The 18,568-nt window shown below is 38.8% G+C and overlaps 1 protein-coding gene across 2 annotated transcripts in view; it reads left to right on the forward strand.

The window, feature by feature from the left end:
- LOC126299398 (rho GTPase-activating protein 15-like) overlaps positions 1 to 18,568 on the forward strand; it is a 237,644-nt gene that overhangs the window by 206,645 nt on the left and 12,431 nt on the right. For both annotated transcript variants that reach the window (XM_049991271.1, XM_049991272.1), the window contains one exon: positions 12,662 to 12,767. In XM_049991271.1, the coding sequence (XP_049847228.1) occupies positions 12,662 to 12,767 (106 nt within the window). The remainder of the gene's footprint in view (positions 1 to 12,661; positions 12,768 to 18,568) is intronic.

An 18,568-nucleotide genomic window follows, 5' to 3' on the forward strand; every position in this document is an offset into this window, starting at 1 on the left:
ATTCTTAGCAAAAATCCTTCCTAAAATGATTTACTATCCAATACTTTCCTTATATGTTAGGGTGTTGTCTACCCTCATTATCCTGACCAGTGATTTATTTTTGCTGTTTGAATAGAGAGAGAAGTAGAAATTAATTTTGAACTGTGAAATATTAAGAAATTTGGAACACTTACTGTCTAACCAGATGTTTCCACTCGGCACAGTAGTATCATGTTATGGTCTGCTAGTTATTACTTTTTGACATTGTTTATTGTGTGAAATACTGCTTTCCAGAATAATGTGAATATGTAATTCTTGACATATGTCAGACTGATGGAAAACTTGATAAGCATTCAGATATTTACAGTGCTTCTGCTTCATACTTTATGATGGAGATATCAGTCACGGTGTAAGAGGTAATTACTGAAATGGGGTATGTGAAATACAGTAAATATAAAAAGGAATATCTGTGGCTATGGTTATTACAAATCACTGCGAAGCTTAGTTCTTGTGACTTGACAATAATACTGGGAAAATACTTGAATGCAAGTTAAGATTTACATTACCCGTTTTATTGTTATTTTACCATTATATTAATGGCAGATGAAAGTGTATGACAGAAAAATAATAGTTTCATGTTTTAACCAAAAAATACTTCCTAAAGGGATTACAATATTTATTTACACAATTTCAGTGAAATCGAGGAATTATTCAAAATTTTCAGATTATTTTTATTATGTCACATCTTAAACATGTTTGCTTTATGTGATCTTTATTTTGCTTTATATTTAGGTGTATCAGTAGTGTGATTTCTGGTTCCTTAGGTATTATTAAATCATGTATGTCAATGTGCTAATTGTCACGAGCCACACAGCTTCCTTGCTGTTTGTCTGTGTACAAAAAAACTGTAAATTTGGAGCACTGATATTCAAATTTGTCAGCTGTGTAGAAGCCCACCCTTTCTCTCTCTCTCTCTCTCTCTCTCTCTCTCTCTCTCTCTCTCTCTCTCAGTGTGTCGTGTCCTTAGCTAAAAGACTAGTCCTGTGAACAGTATTTAGAATTAGGTAGAGTAAAGATGAAACTTTGGGTGTGCCACAAGAATCCACAAAGGCCACACTTGTTGGGCCACTGGAGCCAACTTGGGCAACCAATTGTGAAAAAAGTCATGTGCCTGGACTACAGGAGCCCAGTAGAGTAACTCAGGAGACCTATAGAGATAAGGGAGAGAAATAATGGGGCAAAGACCTTAGACAGTTAAGATAAATTACTCGCTTGCTCATCCCTCTGCTCTACAACCCTTGAGGGGCCCTGGCCTGCATCACAATATCCTGCCATTCTTTCCAGCCCATGGCTTTCTGCCTCCATCCTCTGACACCTAGCTCTTTCATGTCTTCTTCAATTCTGTCCACCCATCTCTTTCTGGGATGCCCCGTCAATCGTCTGCCTCCAGCCGTGCCATAAAAAAATCCTCTTACATATTCTGTCTTCCTCCATTCTAACCACTTGTCCTGCCCATTGCAGTCTTCTTATTTTAATGGTGGTGACAATGTCAGGTTCTTCAAAAAGTTGTTCTAGTTCCACATTCAGACAGGTGCGCCAACCTTTGTAATCGTATATTGGGCCATATAGCTGAAACAGAACTTTCTTTCCCAAATGTTAAGGATATTGTCCTCATTTGCAGTCATGATCCATACCTCAGCACTGTATTTATCAACTGATCTTATTGTACTGTAAATGAGAATTTTAAATTTTTGTGATAGAAGTGAGCTCATAAGCGTGGGTAGTACAGCGGAGTAGCACCTGTTTGGTCCTACTATTTTAGCTTCTACCTTGCTGCCAATGCCATTTCTCTTTGTGATAGTCAATCCAAGGTGCTTGAAATCTCTCAACCTTTCAAACTCCTTGTCGTCTATCCTGAGATTTGTTAGGTATTGGCCGAGCGGTTCTAGGTGCTACAGTCTGGAACTGAGCGACCGCTATGGTCGTAGGTTCAAATCCTGCCTCGGGTGTGGATGTGTGTGATGTCCTTAGGTTAGTTAGGTTTAAGTAGTTCTACGTTATAGGGGACTGATGACCTCAGAAGTTAAGTCCCATAGTGCTCAGAGCCATTTGAACTATTTGTTAGGTTTCATTGGTTGGTCATTGCCATGTACTTGATCTTTTCAACTTTCACTACCAGGCCAAGTTCCCATGTACCTCTTTCTAGTTGTTGATAGGCATCGGCCAGCACGGTAATGTTTTGTGTGAGTAATACCACATTGTCTGTGTATGCTAGCTACTGCAGTGAATAATTAAAAATGGTTCCTCCTCTGTTTAGCTCTATGTAACTTATGACTTTTTCTAGGCAGAGGTTGAATAGTTGTGAGGAGATATTGTTATCCTGTCGTAGCTCCTTTGCTTCATTTCTATGGAGATTTCGCCTTGTATTTTTACTTTACAGTTGGCTTCGCTTAGGGTCATCACAGTAAGTTTAACAAACTTCTTAGCTGTTCCAGCCTCTTTCATTACATTCCACAATGCCACGCTTGAGATGCTGTCATAGGCTTGTTTAAAATACCTATTTCTTCTAAAGCCACTCTGATAGCCACAGTTCTCTCCACCACATAGGGGGAGTAAGCTGCCTAGTTAGTATCTTGAACACTTTATATGTAGTATTTAGCAGGGAGATTGCTTGATAGTTCTGCCAGTTTAATTTATCTCTTTTTTGTGTTTGGAGTACATTATAGCTGTTTCCCACTCCATTGGCATGCTCTCTTCTTGCCAGGTGCTCAGTATTACTTTATGTATTGCTTTCTACAGTGTTTCCCCACCATATTTGAGAAGTTCTGCATGGATCTGATCTCCAGGTGCCTTATTGTTTTTCAGGGTCTTAATAGCTTGTATCACTTCCTCCAGTGTGGATTCTAGTGTTAAGACCTTTGACCCATAATAAGTTATTTCCACCAGTTCTTCTCATTATAATCCTTCTGCATCTTGGTTCAGCAACTCTTGAAAATATTCTGCCCATGTGTCAAGTATTATATTACTCTCCCATATCAAATCCCCTTCTTTGCTCCTACACATATTTGTTCTGGCTTGAAACTTGGCCTTTCCTTGTTTAATCTTTTGGTACATTTCACATATTAGCTTCTCTTCTCCTATCTCTTCAGTTTCTTCAAATTTGTTTCTTTTCTAGTGCTCTTTTCTTCTGTTGGCAAATCCTCTTAGCTATGTGGTGCTTCTCGTTATATTCATTCAGATTTGTTCTAGTTGTTCTTTGAAATAATTTCATTCGTGCCATGTTATGCTCTTCAGTTCCTCTCATACATTCTTTATCAATTCAATTGAATTTATTGCTCGTAGCACGTAATTTTACATGCATGTGCATTTTCAACTAAGTATAACATTTTTACAATTACATTTTTAGTTTACATTATTTCTTATTACATTGTAATTCATGATAAATTCAAGTTATAAGGGCGTTTTTGGACAAGCCACTGCTTGACTCACTTTTTAAAAGTGTCCCCTGTCAATATCTTAACTTCATTTGGTAACAAGTTATTATAAGTAGCTCCTTTGACATAGGGGCCCTTCCCTGTTAAAGTTAATCATGTGTTAATCATATGAAAATCTTTTCTATGCCTTGTTTCATAGTTGTGAATATCCATGTTTCTTCTTGTGATCTTGGTGTCTTCTTTCACTAGCATTATAGTTTCTAGTATATTCACGGTATAAACTGTGAGAATATTGTGTCTAATGAATAGGAGTTTGCAAGAAGTTCATGGTTTTACCATGAAACGAATACGCCATCCTTTGAGCCTGAACATATCCCAGAACGTCTCCAGCTGCTTTGAGAGTTGCAGTCTTAAGTTTCCACATTATTTCTATATATTCTTTTGAAGTGTTGGTGTTGTCCTTAGCCCCCTCTTCTATTTTCGTCTGATATATTCTCCGCATTCCTTCGAGCTTCAGTTTCTTAATGCCAAACTTTTTTTGTTTGTGGCCTTTTTGTTTACTGAATAGTGAGATCCTTTGCCAATACTTCATTCTCACTCTATGATGATCTGAATTGCAGTCAGTGCCTTGTTGGCTCCTAACATCCATTACGTCCAATCTGCATCTCCCAACCCATGTTTCTTTGTGTATCTTTTTGTGTGGGAAATGTACTGCTGACAAGTATATTTTTCTTAAATTAAATTTCCGCTGAGACATTTAAGTCTCTAATTTATCTACGGTAACGTTGGAAGCTGAACAAGTGAATTAAAATTTTTGCTACAACCAGGACTCAAACCCAGGTCTTCCTGCTTACTAGGCAGATATACTGACCATTACACCACCATAGTATTATGGTCAACATAGCTGCACAAACTACCCAAGTCAAATACCCCCCAATACAAACCACAATTCACACCTCCCTTTATATTGTAACTATCACCAGGGCTCTCCGACATTGGAATAGCACCCCAGCATTTGCGTAATGGGGAAGTGCTGTTCCACAGCATTATGGTCAGCATATCTGCATAGTAAGCAAGAAGACCCGGGTTCGAGTCCCGGCCGGAGCACAAATTTTAATTCACTTCTTCAGCTTCCAACGTTATCTTAGATAAATTAGAGACTTAAATGTCTCAGGGAAAATTTAATTTAAGATCTATACAATCACATGTAGTACAGCACTGCCCCATTACGTCCAATGCTGGTGTGCTATTTTAATGTGAGAGTGCCCTGGTAATAGTGACAATATAAGGGGAGATGTGAATTGGAGTTTGTGTTGTGGAGGGTATTTGACTTAGGTAGTTCGTGCAGCTATGTTGACCATAATGCTGTGGTGGTGTAATGGTCAGAATATCTGCCTAGTAATGGACAGAGAGAGGCAGAGGAGGAGGACAGAGTGAGGAGACAGACAGAGTGGGGGGGGGGGGGAGGAGGAGGAGGAGGACAGAGAGAAGAGGAAGAAGGAGATTAGGATAAATATCAAATTTCCATACATATTGAGCAATACTGAAGCGTTGCCAGGTTTGCTAGTTCTTGTATAATTTGGTCTGTACTTACAAACATTGACCAAGAAAAAACTTCTTGAATAGATAATCCAGTATCATGAGCTAGTGCACCTGGCACTGATTTATTTGTGCTCCATTTTCCAGTCAATCAATGTTAATGGCCACATCATTGCATTTTTTTAGTGTCCAAAGTAACAGCATTGCCTATAATTGTAGTTTGTTCCATCGCCAAAAATTCATTCAAGATTTTAATGTGGTAAGATGATTTTCAAAATCATTTTTGGAGCCTGCAGATACTGTTGAGCAAAATCTATTTTCTTCAGTATCTTCTGCTGACAGTTGATGTCGGGCAGAAAGGTAAAATTGCATGTAGCTGGAAAGAGCAAGCTTTCTGCAGATCCAATGTCGAGGCTTGACATGGGTCATGCATATCTTCCAAAGTGCTCACAGTTGTTTTCAGATTTTATTTTGTGACTTTAACTAAATTGTAATGAGTGTTCCAGTGAGTATCAGATAATCATTTCAAACTTGTTATTGTTTTTTCTACAAGTAATTCCCATCTGCATGTAGAAAATGAGAAGAATGAATCTAACTTCTCTACAGCTTCAAAGAGGTGGTGCTAGAGGGAATGCATGAACTCCCCAAACATTTGGGAGAGGGGAGGGGGGGGGGGGGGGGCAAAATTGAGAAGGGATCTCGAACTCCCACAATGTTACTTTCCATGTGGACATCTGTAATTGTTGTGCTCATTTGATTAGTTCTACTACTTTCATGTAGACTGCTGTCAAAAATTATTCTGTATTATAAAGTCTTCTTTTATATCTGCAATAAATTTTCCCTCAACATATTAACCCAAATAAAAATAAATTCTTTTGTATACCTTTTGAGGAATAAGAAGGTAATCTCTTTGTCCCACCAGCAGACTCCTCAAGTTTTAAACAATGCGTTTTCAATACTAGATCATCTTTTGCCAACACAGGCACCAGTTCTAAGAAATTTTCTCTATTTTCCAATGAAATATCTTCATAACTGCAGAACGCAAGGTATTTCTGGTCTAAAAATATTGTAATATGTAAAAGGCAATATAAAATCCTTCATCATTTCTTGGTCTTGTCAATAACTTATGCATGTATTTTTAAGCTGTACTCATAGTACACTTGCGTACATCATCAAGAAACATTTCATGTAGAGTAATTGACCCAGCAGACAACTGGTTATCATTCTACAGTTTTTAAGTTCTGTGCAGTGTTTTATCAAGATTATAAAAATTTTGAACACACCCAGTAACAATTGTCACAGTGTGATCATAAGTAAGTAGGAACCTATTTTTCTATTCTGCATGTATATATATTACTGAACAGATTTTGGCCTTGTTTGGGATTTGATTAAAAATTGTCTAGTGCTAGGGGGGGGGGGGGGGGGGCACGAGATTTGGAGGCCCCCTAGGGTCAGAGGCCTGGGGCGCATCCCCCCCGCCCTCTCTCCTCCTCCCGTTAGTCTGCCACTGTTAAGAAGTCTTTTCTGAAGGTATTTCTTTAGAGTGTAGCCTTGTACAGAAGTGACACTTGGAGAATGAGTAGTTGAGAAGAGAAGAGAATAGAATAGAGGCTTTTGAAATGTGATGCATAGAAGAATGCTGAAAATTAGATGGGTAGAATGAATAACTAATTATGAGGTACTGAATTGAATTGGGGAGAAAAGAAATGTATTTGGACTCGACTAAAAGAGTGGTTCAGTCGCTAGGACACTTCCTGAGGCATTCAGTTTGGTAAAGGAGAGAAGTTTGGGAGGGGGTTGGGGGAGGGGGAGTGATAATTGTAGAGGGACACAAAGGTTAGTCTGCAGTAAGCAGGTTGAAATAGATGTAGGTTGCAGCAGTTACACAGAGATGCAGAGACATGCATAGGGTAGAATCATGTGGAGAGTTCAGTGAAACAAGTTTTCATGTTAACAACCACAACAACAATGTGCTTTTTTGAAGGTATGTTTTCTCATCCAAATGAGATGATTCACTCATTCTGGCACATTTTAAAATCAAATCCCTTAGGTAGAACAGTTTTTCTCAAGTTTCTGTGCTAGCCTGGAAGCCCAGTTAAGTGAAAAAGCTGTAAATTTTTTGCCAAGATGGTGTTTCCATGTAATGTTCATAATTTCACAGAAATTTCCGTATCAAACACATTTACCTCTGACATCAATGAAATGTTTACTGTGTGCATTTTACTTTGTTTTTGGGCATATACTTGACTCCTGCTCCACTTGGCATTGTGTACTTGCTTACATAATTGGCACGCCATTATCTTTTAACTTCTGCTTGTCAGTGTTTGCTTGCGTCTCCTGTTGACTTCTCTATTGGAGTTATAACACTTTCCTTGTTCTTATTGCCACTAAATTTAATTGCATTAATGCAAATTCTTGTGGCTTCCCACAAAGGTATTTTCTGTGATTACTCTTCATGATCAGTTTTTGTGGTCACACTGCAAGGGAACAATTTGCACTACTAGAATTGGGTCGTGACTGTACCTTGTCAGTTGACAAGTTAGATCCTAGTACAGCTATAGAACCAGTGTGTCTTGCTGATCGTAATTGCCACCTGGCTACTTATTTACGTATTTATTTTAATTTTCCTTCAGTTGAATACTGACAAGACATCTAAGTAAATCTGTGAGTCATTATTTTGCCTTTGATGGATTGTAGAGGAAGGGAGAGAACCACTATATCGGTATGTACATCTATACTTTGCAATCCAGCTTATGGTCTGTGGCAGAGGGTACTGTGTGTCACATGGTCAGTTACCTCCTTTCTTATTCCAGTCACATCTAGTCTGCAGGATGAGAGATTTGGTAAGCCTCTGTGTGAGCTGGTCTCTCTCTAATTTTACCGCCAAGGTCTTCTTATCATGTGATGTATGTAGGGAATAATATATTCATATGCATCTACATTTGTACTCACTCACTCTCTGCAAACTCCCAAATGTCATGTGGTCGATGGTACCGTGTACCACTGCCTGTCATTCCCCTTCCTGTTCTGCAGCCTGTTGCAGATGACAGTTCTCTAAACTTTCTTAATAGTGTTTCATGAAAAGGACGCTGTCCTTCCTCCAGGGATTCCCATTTGAGTTCATGGAGAATCTCCATAACATTCACGTGTTGATCAAATCTACTAGTAACAACTTTAGCTGCACACCTCTGAATTGCTTCAATGTCTTCCTGTGATACGACATTGTGGTGATCACAAACAGTGAAGCACTACTCAAGAATTGGTTGCATTAGTGTTCTATATGTGGTTTCCTTTGTAGATGAGCTGCACTTTCGCAAAACTCTCCCAGTAGACCAACGTTGACCTTTCACCTTCCCTACTACCGCCCTTTGCAACAATGTGCCTGGGTATTTAATCAATGTGACCATGTCGAGCAGCTCAACACTAATACTGTATTTGAACATTACAGAGTTTATTTTCCTACTCATCTGAATTAACTTATGTTTCTACTCATCTGCATTAACTTACATTTTTGTACATTCAGAGCAAGCTGCCATTCATCATGCCAAATAGACCTTCTATGTATGTCCTCCAGTATTCTTCTGCCATCACTCAATGATGATACTTTCCTGTGCATAACATCAACATCAGCAAACATTCACAGATTGCTGCTTACCCTATCTGTCAGATCTTTTATGTTTATAGTGAACAACGTGGTCCTCCCACACTTCAATGAGGAACTCTTGGTGATACCCTTGCCTCTTATGAACATCTGCTGTCAAGAATAATGTACTGGGTTATATTACTTAAGAAGCCTCTGAGACACTCACATACCTGGGAACTTATTAGGTATACTTGGAACTTTAACATTTTGCAGAGAGGCACAGTGTCAAACACTAAGCAGAAATCTAGAAATGTGGAATGTGTCTTTCTGCTCTTCCTCTCGCAGGATATTGTGTGAGGAAATGGCAAGCTGAGTTTCACGTGAGCAATATTTCCTAGATCTGTGGTGATTTGTTTGATAGAGGCTTTACAGACCTGAGGAAATTTATTACATTTGAACTTAAAATATGTTCAAGAGTTCTGCAACAAACAGATGGTAAGGCAGGGTCTATACAACCCGGGATAACCAGGAGATCTGGGAAAAACATGGGAATTTTTAGAATTCTGGGAATTTTCCATTGTTTTAGTTATCAGTTAAATTTTTGCTGGTAAGAACCAATACTCTAACAAAGGACATTACTGTATCCCGTTACTGCAGCAATAAAACATGAGAGAGAAATTATGAAAATAAAACTTAAGCTGCAAAGGAAATGCACCACATACAAAAGCAAAACACAGAGCTCATACAAGTGTCTGCCACCAGCAAAATGTGTCAAAGGCTTTAGGAATACTATGCAATGCTTCATAACAACAAATTGCCTCCGATGAGCGTGACATCGCAGCTGTTTACCTTAAATTCTTTCTAGCAGTTGCAAGCAGGCTCATGCACATGTGCAGTTGAGTATCATACGAGTAGTACCTTCATCTGCTTCTGGTTACAGAAGTATGGCTGTTAGCTGTACAAGCAATAGCAGCAAGCAGCCAGGCACTACTCAGAAAAATTTTACTGTCGCGTCCAAGTTGCCAGATTCACACATGCGCAGCAGGTCTGGATGTAGGGGTCTTTTAGGGGGCGGAGGGACAAACTGGGATGTCTGCCCCAGGTGCCAATTTCAGTATGTGTTTGTGTGTGTGTGTGGGGGGGGGGGGGGGGCGCACAAATTCGTATTCTTGAGGGGGGGAAAAAAGCTTGTTTCACAAAGTGCCTAGCATCCAGCACACGTTGGTCTATCGATTATTCATATAATTTTGAAACACATCCCTGCTGATTTCTTAACATTTTTTAACACATTCCAAGTTGATTTCTGAATGAAACATAAGTTGAGTTTTTTAATGCATGCATAGTGTATGTGATGTCTCTGCCAGAGCAATCTTGGTTGCATCTAAAAATAAACTTTCCTGCATACAAAAGGGAATGGGGAATGGGGAAATAAAGCCAAACAGATGAACGCCAATTGCTGTTTGTTATGTGGTTGACTGTGTTTGCGAATGATCTGCTTTATTATAATTACTAGCAAAATTCATAGATTCGGAGTACCAGAGTGCAAATAAATGACAAACTCTAATAAGAGTTTAGAAAAATTACATATTATCTTCTTGGTGTACCCAAGAAAATGAAATTTTGACTGAAAAGTTTTGGGCAGATTGCTACACTTACTAGCGTACAGCTCCCGGCTAGCAGCCACTTAAGTTCAATTCTGGGAATAGTGCAGAAAATGCATTATATAGACACATAATAATGCCTAACCGGAGAATAAATGTGGGGTAACTAAACTGGTGATTGTGGCAGGATTAGTGAAGCTAACCAGAGAATGAGTCTTAACACTGGCAGAAATAATTAAAAAATTATTGATGACAAGATTCTTTGTTGAAATGAGGAAGGAGAACAAATGGGGACATTACACAAATTATGGAAGAATATGACGATTCCAAATTTACACAAAAATTTCATACTACTACTTTTTGATCTCATCCTTGAGAAGCTGGAGCATATGAATGATATGTGAAACTATTACCTAACATAAAGCTTTTTGCTGTTATTAGGCCTAATAGGCATTTGATATTGGTACTTCATGAATTACATTACGTCGTGCTATAAAAATGACCATTTGTGCCAAAACAGTCTCATTTATTTGGTGTGTGTTACAATTGCTGCAATATTAGACAGGCCTATTTCATTTCATCTAGCAGACAGTGACAAAATATACGTAATCAGATCAAGAAATCACACCAGTCTTCGGTACTATTTGTTTTTTATTTATTTATTTATTTATTTATGTATGTATTTTTTTTTTTTTTTTTTAAAAAAGGAAGAGGGACCGGTCGACTGGTAGCAGGAGAGGCACCACGGAGGACATTTTATTTCCCACTGTTGTGAATATAGTTTGATGACATCCATTACAAAATATACACCTTTGAATTCCACAGAGCGAAATACAGTGATGCATGGTAGAAGAATGCTGTGTGAAATGGTGTGGCAGTGCACTTTGGCATGCAGAAGACCAAATATCATGTCTTAACATTTCCTCAAACGTGTGTGTTATGTATCAGACTGTTCAGAAAGGCTCTACAAAATGAACATTTTTTTGAAAAGTTGATTTTTTAAATTTTTGGCATCTTACCTCAAACGCTTGGGGGTGGGGGGGGGGGGGGGGTGTTCGGAAATATCATAGATCCAGGGCAGATGTGCAGAGCAGTTTGAGTTGTAGTGGGGAGGTGGGTAGTCTCCACATGACCCGTGTTTACATTCAGTGATTTGGCTGTTTTGTAGTGCTCTCACGTCAAACGGATTTATGCGGCCAGGAGCTATCAAGTGAGTTGAAATACATTCACCTAATTACAGAGGGCTAAAATTTTATTAGTTTCAGATCTTATTTTATTTCCACCTTTCTGACAGTCAAGCATTCCTTGCAGAACAATGAAGTCACTTTTGTCGGTTTGCTAGAGAACTGGACTTTTGTTAATCTTTTCCGCTGAGACAGTCAATTTATTTGAAACGAAGTGTTTAATTCCATGCTACTGGCTAGTTTCAACTGTTCGCTGCATTTCAAGTGCACATTTTCATCTTCTAGCATGTATAGCATTATGCCATAATAAAAAACCAAATGAGAGATAATTCAGTATTGGTACTCCAAGAAAATTAACATTGAAAATTTTAATGTCAGGTCGAGGCCTACTTCATTGGCAATCTGGACATGCAAATATGCACTATAAGCCAGATTACGGATTGTAATATGGTTCATGAATATCTGATGCTCTTGGCATATCCTCTGGCGTCTTTCTTCTTTTATGACACAATGTAAGATCTTTAAATGTCTTACACGTACGAACATGGGGGCCGAAGCGCACAATAACCCTGAAAGAGTGGTTTGTTGTGGGGTGGCGGAGGGGTGAAGTGGACTGCAGTAGTCGTTGTGGGGTTGTGGACCACTGCGGCGGAGTGGAGCCTCTCCGGCATCTCTAGGCCCACGGTTAACATACAATACAATACAATCCTCCACCCAATAGCGAAAATCAATAGAGTTGGATCCAGGTCATTACAGAATCATCTGAGCCTCTGATTTAAGCCTTATACTCAGCTCCAAACCAGAGGGTCATGATCAGTTCTGGGAACAACGCTGCATGCCGCAAAACGCTAGCTCTGCTTCCAAACTGCAAGTGAGCGAGAGCGAGAGAGGAGAAATCATAATTATACAGTTTAATAAATTATGTTAGACTCAGTATTTTTCAAAGCTCCTGCAAGGAGAGAATTCTGCTTCCCTGTTGAAGAGCTGGGGAAGCCTGTGTCATTTTGCGAGGTGGTAGTGCAGGGCCCATGAAGCTTTTACAAAGAATTCTGTGGGCCATTGCGCCATCCCCTACATGTTGTCACTGCACTATTGACACATGGTATCATGATCCATTGAAAGGACCAACCCATGTGCAGTGTTTGTTTGTGTACAGATCTCAGTGGTCTAAATTGTAACTAATTATGTTATTAAGGTTGGTGGCTCATCCCAATTTTTTATATTATTTAATCAGTCAGTCCCCCCTCTAATAAGTAAAGTGATTGTTTCTGTTATGTGGTGTTGTTAAGATAGTGAATTTTTTCCAGCATTATGATTAATAGTAGCTATTTTCTGTTACAGCGAAGTCTCAGGAAGAGGAAAAACTCAAAGACTTTCAAGATATTGTGAAATCTCTTCCAAAACCTAATAGATGTACTTTGAAATTTCTCCTGCAACATCTACTGAGGTAAGTGTAGCAAATCAACCTTCTTTTATATTGTACTAGCTGACAAACCTGGCATTGCATGGGTATTCATTTTGCCAATTTTCTATTAGAAACAAAACCTTATATGTGCTCCTGCAGTAGACTCAATGTGAGATGATCCCAGACAGTTTCTGTACCCTGGGTGTAGCTGCTTCCCGCATCTACAATGCGATTTTGTAAACTACTCTCTGGCAACACCTCTTCATAGCTCTAGAGATAGCCATTATTTTCACCTACATCCTTGTGCACCTCACAGTTGAAAGCTATCAAAAATGCTGCCAGGTGTCAGGAACTTGACTTGATTGTAGGAGCTTCATAGTAGTAAAGAATAATAGTTCATTATAAATTCATATGTAATGAGGCATTTTTTCACCCTCTCATTGTTTATGATGCCATATCTCCTGATCTCTGTCATACATTATATAATTTTGTAGGTACATTCAGTGGCTTATGTGGGTACTGTCTGCAAAATATTTCACGTATAGACTTAGTAGCAAAGAGTTAATAAATTGAAACATCATGCACAATGCGGCAATTTTTCACACATCTCGTTGTTTATGACATCATATCTCCTGACTGTGTGTAGCGCCATGATATAATGTTGTAGATGCATTTTGTGGCATATGTGGATACTGTTTGTGAAATTTATTGCAAATAGAGTTAGTAGCACAGAAGTAATAAATTTAAACGTCATGCATGATGCAGCAGTTTTTCACATATGTCATTGTGTAGGATGTCATATCTAGTGAACCATGATCACTATGTGATCAAAACTATCTGGAAACTTGCTGAAAATACTTAAAAGTTGGTGGCGCCCTCCATCGGTAAAACTGGAATTCAATATGGTTTCAGCCCACCTAAGCCTTGATGACAGCTTCCACTCTCTCTCAGGCATACGTTCACTCAGGTGCTGGAAAGTTGCTGGAAAGTTTCTTGGGGAATGGCAGCCCATTCTTCACCAAGTGCTGCACTGAGGAGAGGTATCAACGTCAGTCTGTGAGGCCTGGCATGAAGTCAGTGTTCCAAAACATCCCAAAGGTGTTCTCTAAGATTCAGGTCAGGACTCCGTGCAGGCCAGTCCATTACAGCGATGTTATTGTCATGTAACCACTCTGCCACAGGCTGTGCATTATGAACAGGTGCTCGATCATGTTGGAAGATGCAGTTGCCATCCCTGAATTGCTCTTAAACAGTGGGAAGCAAGAAGGTGCTTAGAACATCAATGTAGGTCTGTGCTGCCATAGCGTCATGCAAAACAAGGGGTGCCAGCCCCCTCCATGAGAAACACGACCACGATATAACACCATCGCCTCTGAATTTTACTGCTGGCACTACACAAGTTGGCGGATGACTATCACTGGGCATTTGCCATACCCATACCCTGCCATCGGATCGCCACATTGTGTAGCATGATTCGTCTTTCCACACGACATTTTGCCACTGTTCAATTGTCCATTGTTTATGCTCTTCTCACCAAGCGAGGCATCATCTGACATTTACCAGTGTGACGTATGGCTTATGAGCAGCCGCTCGACCATGAAATCCAAGTTTTCTCACCTCACGCCTAACTGTTATAATATTGCAGTGGATCGTGTTGCAGTTTGGAATTCCAGTGTGATGGTCTGTATAGATGTCTGCCTATTAGACATTATGACCCTCTTCAACTGTCAGCGGTCTCTGTCAGTCAGTATACGAGGTTGACCTGTACCCTTTTGTGCTGTACATGTCTCTTCATGTTTCCATTTCACTGTCACATCAGAAACAGTTGATCTAGAGATGTTTAAAAATGTGGAAATCTCACATACAGACGTATGACACAAGTGACATCCAATCATCTGACCATGTTCCAAGTCCGTGAGTTCCGTGGAGTGCCTCATTCTGCTCTCTCATGATGCCTAATTACTACTGAGGTTTCCGATATGTGGTACCTGGCAGTAGATGGCAGCACAATGCACCTAAAATGAAAAACGTATGTTTTTGGAGTGTCCAGATACTGTTGATCACATAATGTACTTAGGAAGAGAGAACAATTTATATATCTATTATATGAGTAGTTATGCAAATTGGCAAGTTATCAAATTTGACTCACTAGAAGTGGCATGCCAAGGAGTTTAACTGCAAGTGCAATATAAAGGCACTGGTGGTAGGCAAAGACAGCTACATAGCAGAATGGTCTTAAAGAGCAAGAGGGGAATGAAAGTAAAACTGTGAAAGTTACAGAATTTCGCCATTTAATAATGGGTGTTGCGGGGGTACAATACAGTTAAGAGATGATGAAAAAGTACTTTTGAAAGTGAATGAAACCTAAAAAGCTGTACTCTGCTGATGTATAAATTAATTTTCTAATTTTGAAATGAGAAAATTGCAGGTAAGCCTTACAAAACACACTTGAGCTCATCCTGATGGCTCTGTCGCAACCACAAAAACTTGATATAGGTGTTGTACATGACAAAGCAGTAAGAAACTATAAAGATAAAGATAAAGGTCAAGTGGAAGACTTTTGTTGGAAATTAGTTCCGTGGTGACATTTGTAGACCTCAGCAGTTATTTATTCTTTAAGTATTGACTTTCCACACACCTGTACAGCCTTTTGAATGGTATAATATCTGAATTAATAACAATTTAGAGGGCATATCACAGAAATATCAACAGCGGATAAATTGAAGCTGGAATTGGCTTCTCTGTAAATAAGCAGCTAATGACTTCATTCCATTGCATTGGACGGTATTAATACCTAGTTTTGTAGCATTTTGTTTTAGCATTTATACAACAGACATATTTTACTTAGCCCTATGTCAAAACACAATTTTTTAATAATATTTGCTTCCCATTAGGTGCAGTCTTAGATATATAAAATCTAGTCACTGGCTAACTGCTGCTGACACTAAGTCAGAGTCATTCATCTTAGATGTAGAGGTTTCCAGAGGAATTGTTGTCTTCCATTTGAGCTGTTGTAGTGCCATATTTTTTAAAGGTCTAGTGCTAAACTTTGCACAATGTGGGTGCAAAATCACCACTTCTAGTCGAGTCCTTTTTTTTAAACTACATTTTATCTTACTGCTAAAAGTATTAGTATGATGGAACCTCAAAGATAGTTTGTTTCACTTTCTGCTATAAACCTGTACGCAGCACCGGGATATGTGCCGTGGCTCCTGGCCTCTGGCATGCTTCAAATAGTCTGCAAATGCATGGGCTGGCCATCAAAGGCTTCCTGTGGTGGGTCACTAGACCAGTGTGCACAATACGACATCTGCCATGCTGTCTACCAGAGACCACCTCTGTATAAAGACAGTGTAGCCGGTGCGTCTTCACGTTGTGTGTTCTACTGCTTATTGTACTATTTCTGTGTTTGTTGTTCACTTAAGTGTGGGTAAATAAACTTCTATTCTTAATGGCCCCATTACTGGTAGTGTCCAGCATTATGACACTTTCTAACACACCAGTAATAGCAAAAGCATTCTGCGAAAGGGTTTGTGGCTGCGTCAGGATCAGAACTGTTTATGCCTTAGGGCAACATTTGGCCTGAATAAAGTGTTTGTGTGGCCCGTGGTTCTCAGCCATATTTTATGATGATATGCATCTAGCAACTGAGAGCAGAATCCACAAACGTCAAATATTGTTGAGTTTTTTGGAGCCCACAGTGCAAAATGTGTCTCGTAGCGACATGATTGCAGTTACACTGCTCACTATATGACGTTTGCTGAGTAAATCACGATGAGCTCATTTGAGCATATTGCCATCATCAGATCTTCTGTAAATACATTTATAGGTGATAGCCTTGATATTGTAAACTGTAACTATGATTTGAAAGTTGTTATGTACAATTGGTGTTCGTACCTTACACGTAATGTTGATGCTGCCATATGCTGTCTTTGTTGGAATTTGTATTTAAACATTACTTGGATGTTCATTGTAGGTGTAAAGTTACACCTGACTTCTAGACATAGATTAGTCAGTTTTTGTATGTTCGTAGTGATGTGTGGAAATTGAGTTAAGTTTTGATCATTTTCTTAAGTTTGGATCTAATAATGTTTTTTTTACCTGAAATTTCATTTGGTTTTTGTAGAGATTTTTATGTTTAATTTTTTAATTTTCACATAATAATTTTGTTACTGACAGGTTTCAGATAGATTATATAATGGTAAGACAGAGATTTAGGAACCAGGTTTTAAATTGTAAGACAATAATTTTGTTATAGTCCATGATTTGCAATGTTTTCTTGGTGTTATATCTTCGCTGTTTTGTTTATGCTGTTACTATGGATATGTGTTACTTAGTATCTGTGGTTTGTTTATTTTATCCATTTTCCTGCTTGTTGTTGTTGTTGTTGTTGTTGTTGTTGTTGTGGTCTTCATTCCAGAGACTGGTTTGATGCAGCTCTCCATTCCACTCTATCCTCCTTCATCTCCCAGTACGTACTACAACCTACATCCTTCTGAATCTGCTTAGTGTATTCATCTCTTGGTCTCCCTCTACAATTTTTACCCTCTACACTTCCCTCCAATACTAAATTGGTGATCCCTTGATGATGCCTCAGAACATGTCTTACCAACCGGTCCCTTCTTCTTGTCAAGTTGAGCCACAAATTTTTCTTCTCCCCAATTCTATGCAATTCCTCCTCATTAGTTACGTGATCTACCCAGATAATCTTCAGCATTCTTCTGTAGCACCACATTTCGAAAGCTTCTATTCTCTTCTTGTCCAAACTAGTTATCGTCCATGTTTCACTTCCATACATGGCCACACTCCATACAAATACTTTCAGAAATGACTTCCTTGCACTTAAATCTATATTCGATGTTAACAAATTTCTCTTCTTCAGATACACTTTCCTTGCCATTGCCAGTCTACATTTTATATCCTCTCTACTTCGACCATCATCAGTTATTTTACTTCCTAAATAGCAAAACTCCTTTACTACTTGAAGTGTCTCATTTCCTAATCTAATTCCCTCAGCATCACCCGATTTAATTTGACTACATTCCATTATCCTCGTTTTGCTTTTGTTGATGTTCATCTTATATCCTCCTTTCAAGACACTGTCCATTCCATTCAACTGCTCTTCCAAGTACTTTGCTGTCTCTGACAGCATTACAATGTCATCGGCAAACCTCAAAGTTTTTATTACTTCTCCATGGATTTTAATACCTACTCCGAACTTTTCTTTTGCTTCCTTCACTGCTTGCTCAATATACAGATTGAATAACATCGGGGATAGGCTACAACGCTGTCTCACTCCCTTCCCAACCACTGCTTCCCTTTCATGTCCCACGACTCTTATAACTGCCATCTGGTTTCTGTATAAATTGTAAATAGCCTTTCGCTCCCTGTATTTTACCCCTGCCACCTTCAGAATTTGAAAGAGCATATTCCAGTCAACATTGTCAAACGCTTTCTCTAAGTCTACACATGCTAGAAACGTAGGTTTGACTTTCTTTAAGCTAGCTTCTAAGATAAGTCGTAAGGTCAGTATTGCCTCACATGTTCCAACATTTCTACGGAATGCAAACTGATCTTCCCAGAGGTCGACTTCTACTAGTTTTCCATTCGTCTGTAAAGAATTCACATTAGTATTTTGCAGCTGTGGCTTATTAAACTGATTGTTCGGTAATTTTCACATCTGTCAACACCTGCTTTCTTTGGGATTGGAATTATTATGTTCTTCTAGAAAAGGATATCATACATAAAATAAAAATTTAAAATATAAAACAAGTATAAGTAAAAAAAATGACTATACTAATAATGAATGTTTAGAAATTTTAATTATGTGTGTTGAAAATACT

This window comes from Schistocerca gregaria, chromosome X, assembly GCF_023897955.1.
Source record: "Schistocerca gregaria isolate iqSchGreg1 chromosome X, iqSchGreg1.2, whole genome shotgun sequence".
In the NCBI taxonomy this organism is placed as follows: domain Eukaryota; kingdom Metazoa; phylum Arthropoda; class Insecta; order Orthoptera; family Acrididae; genus Schistocerca; species Schistocerca gregaria.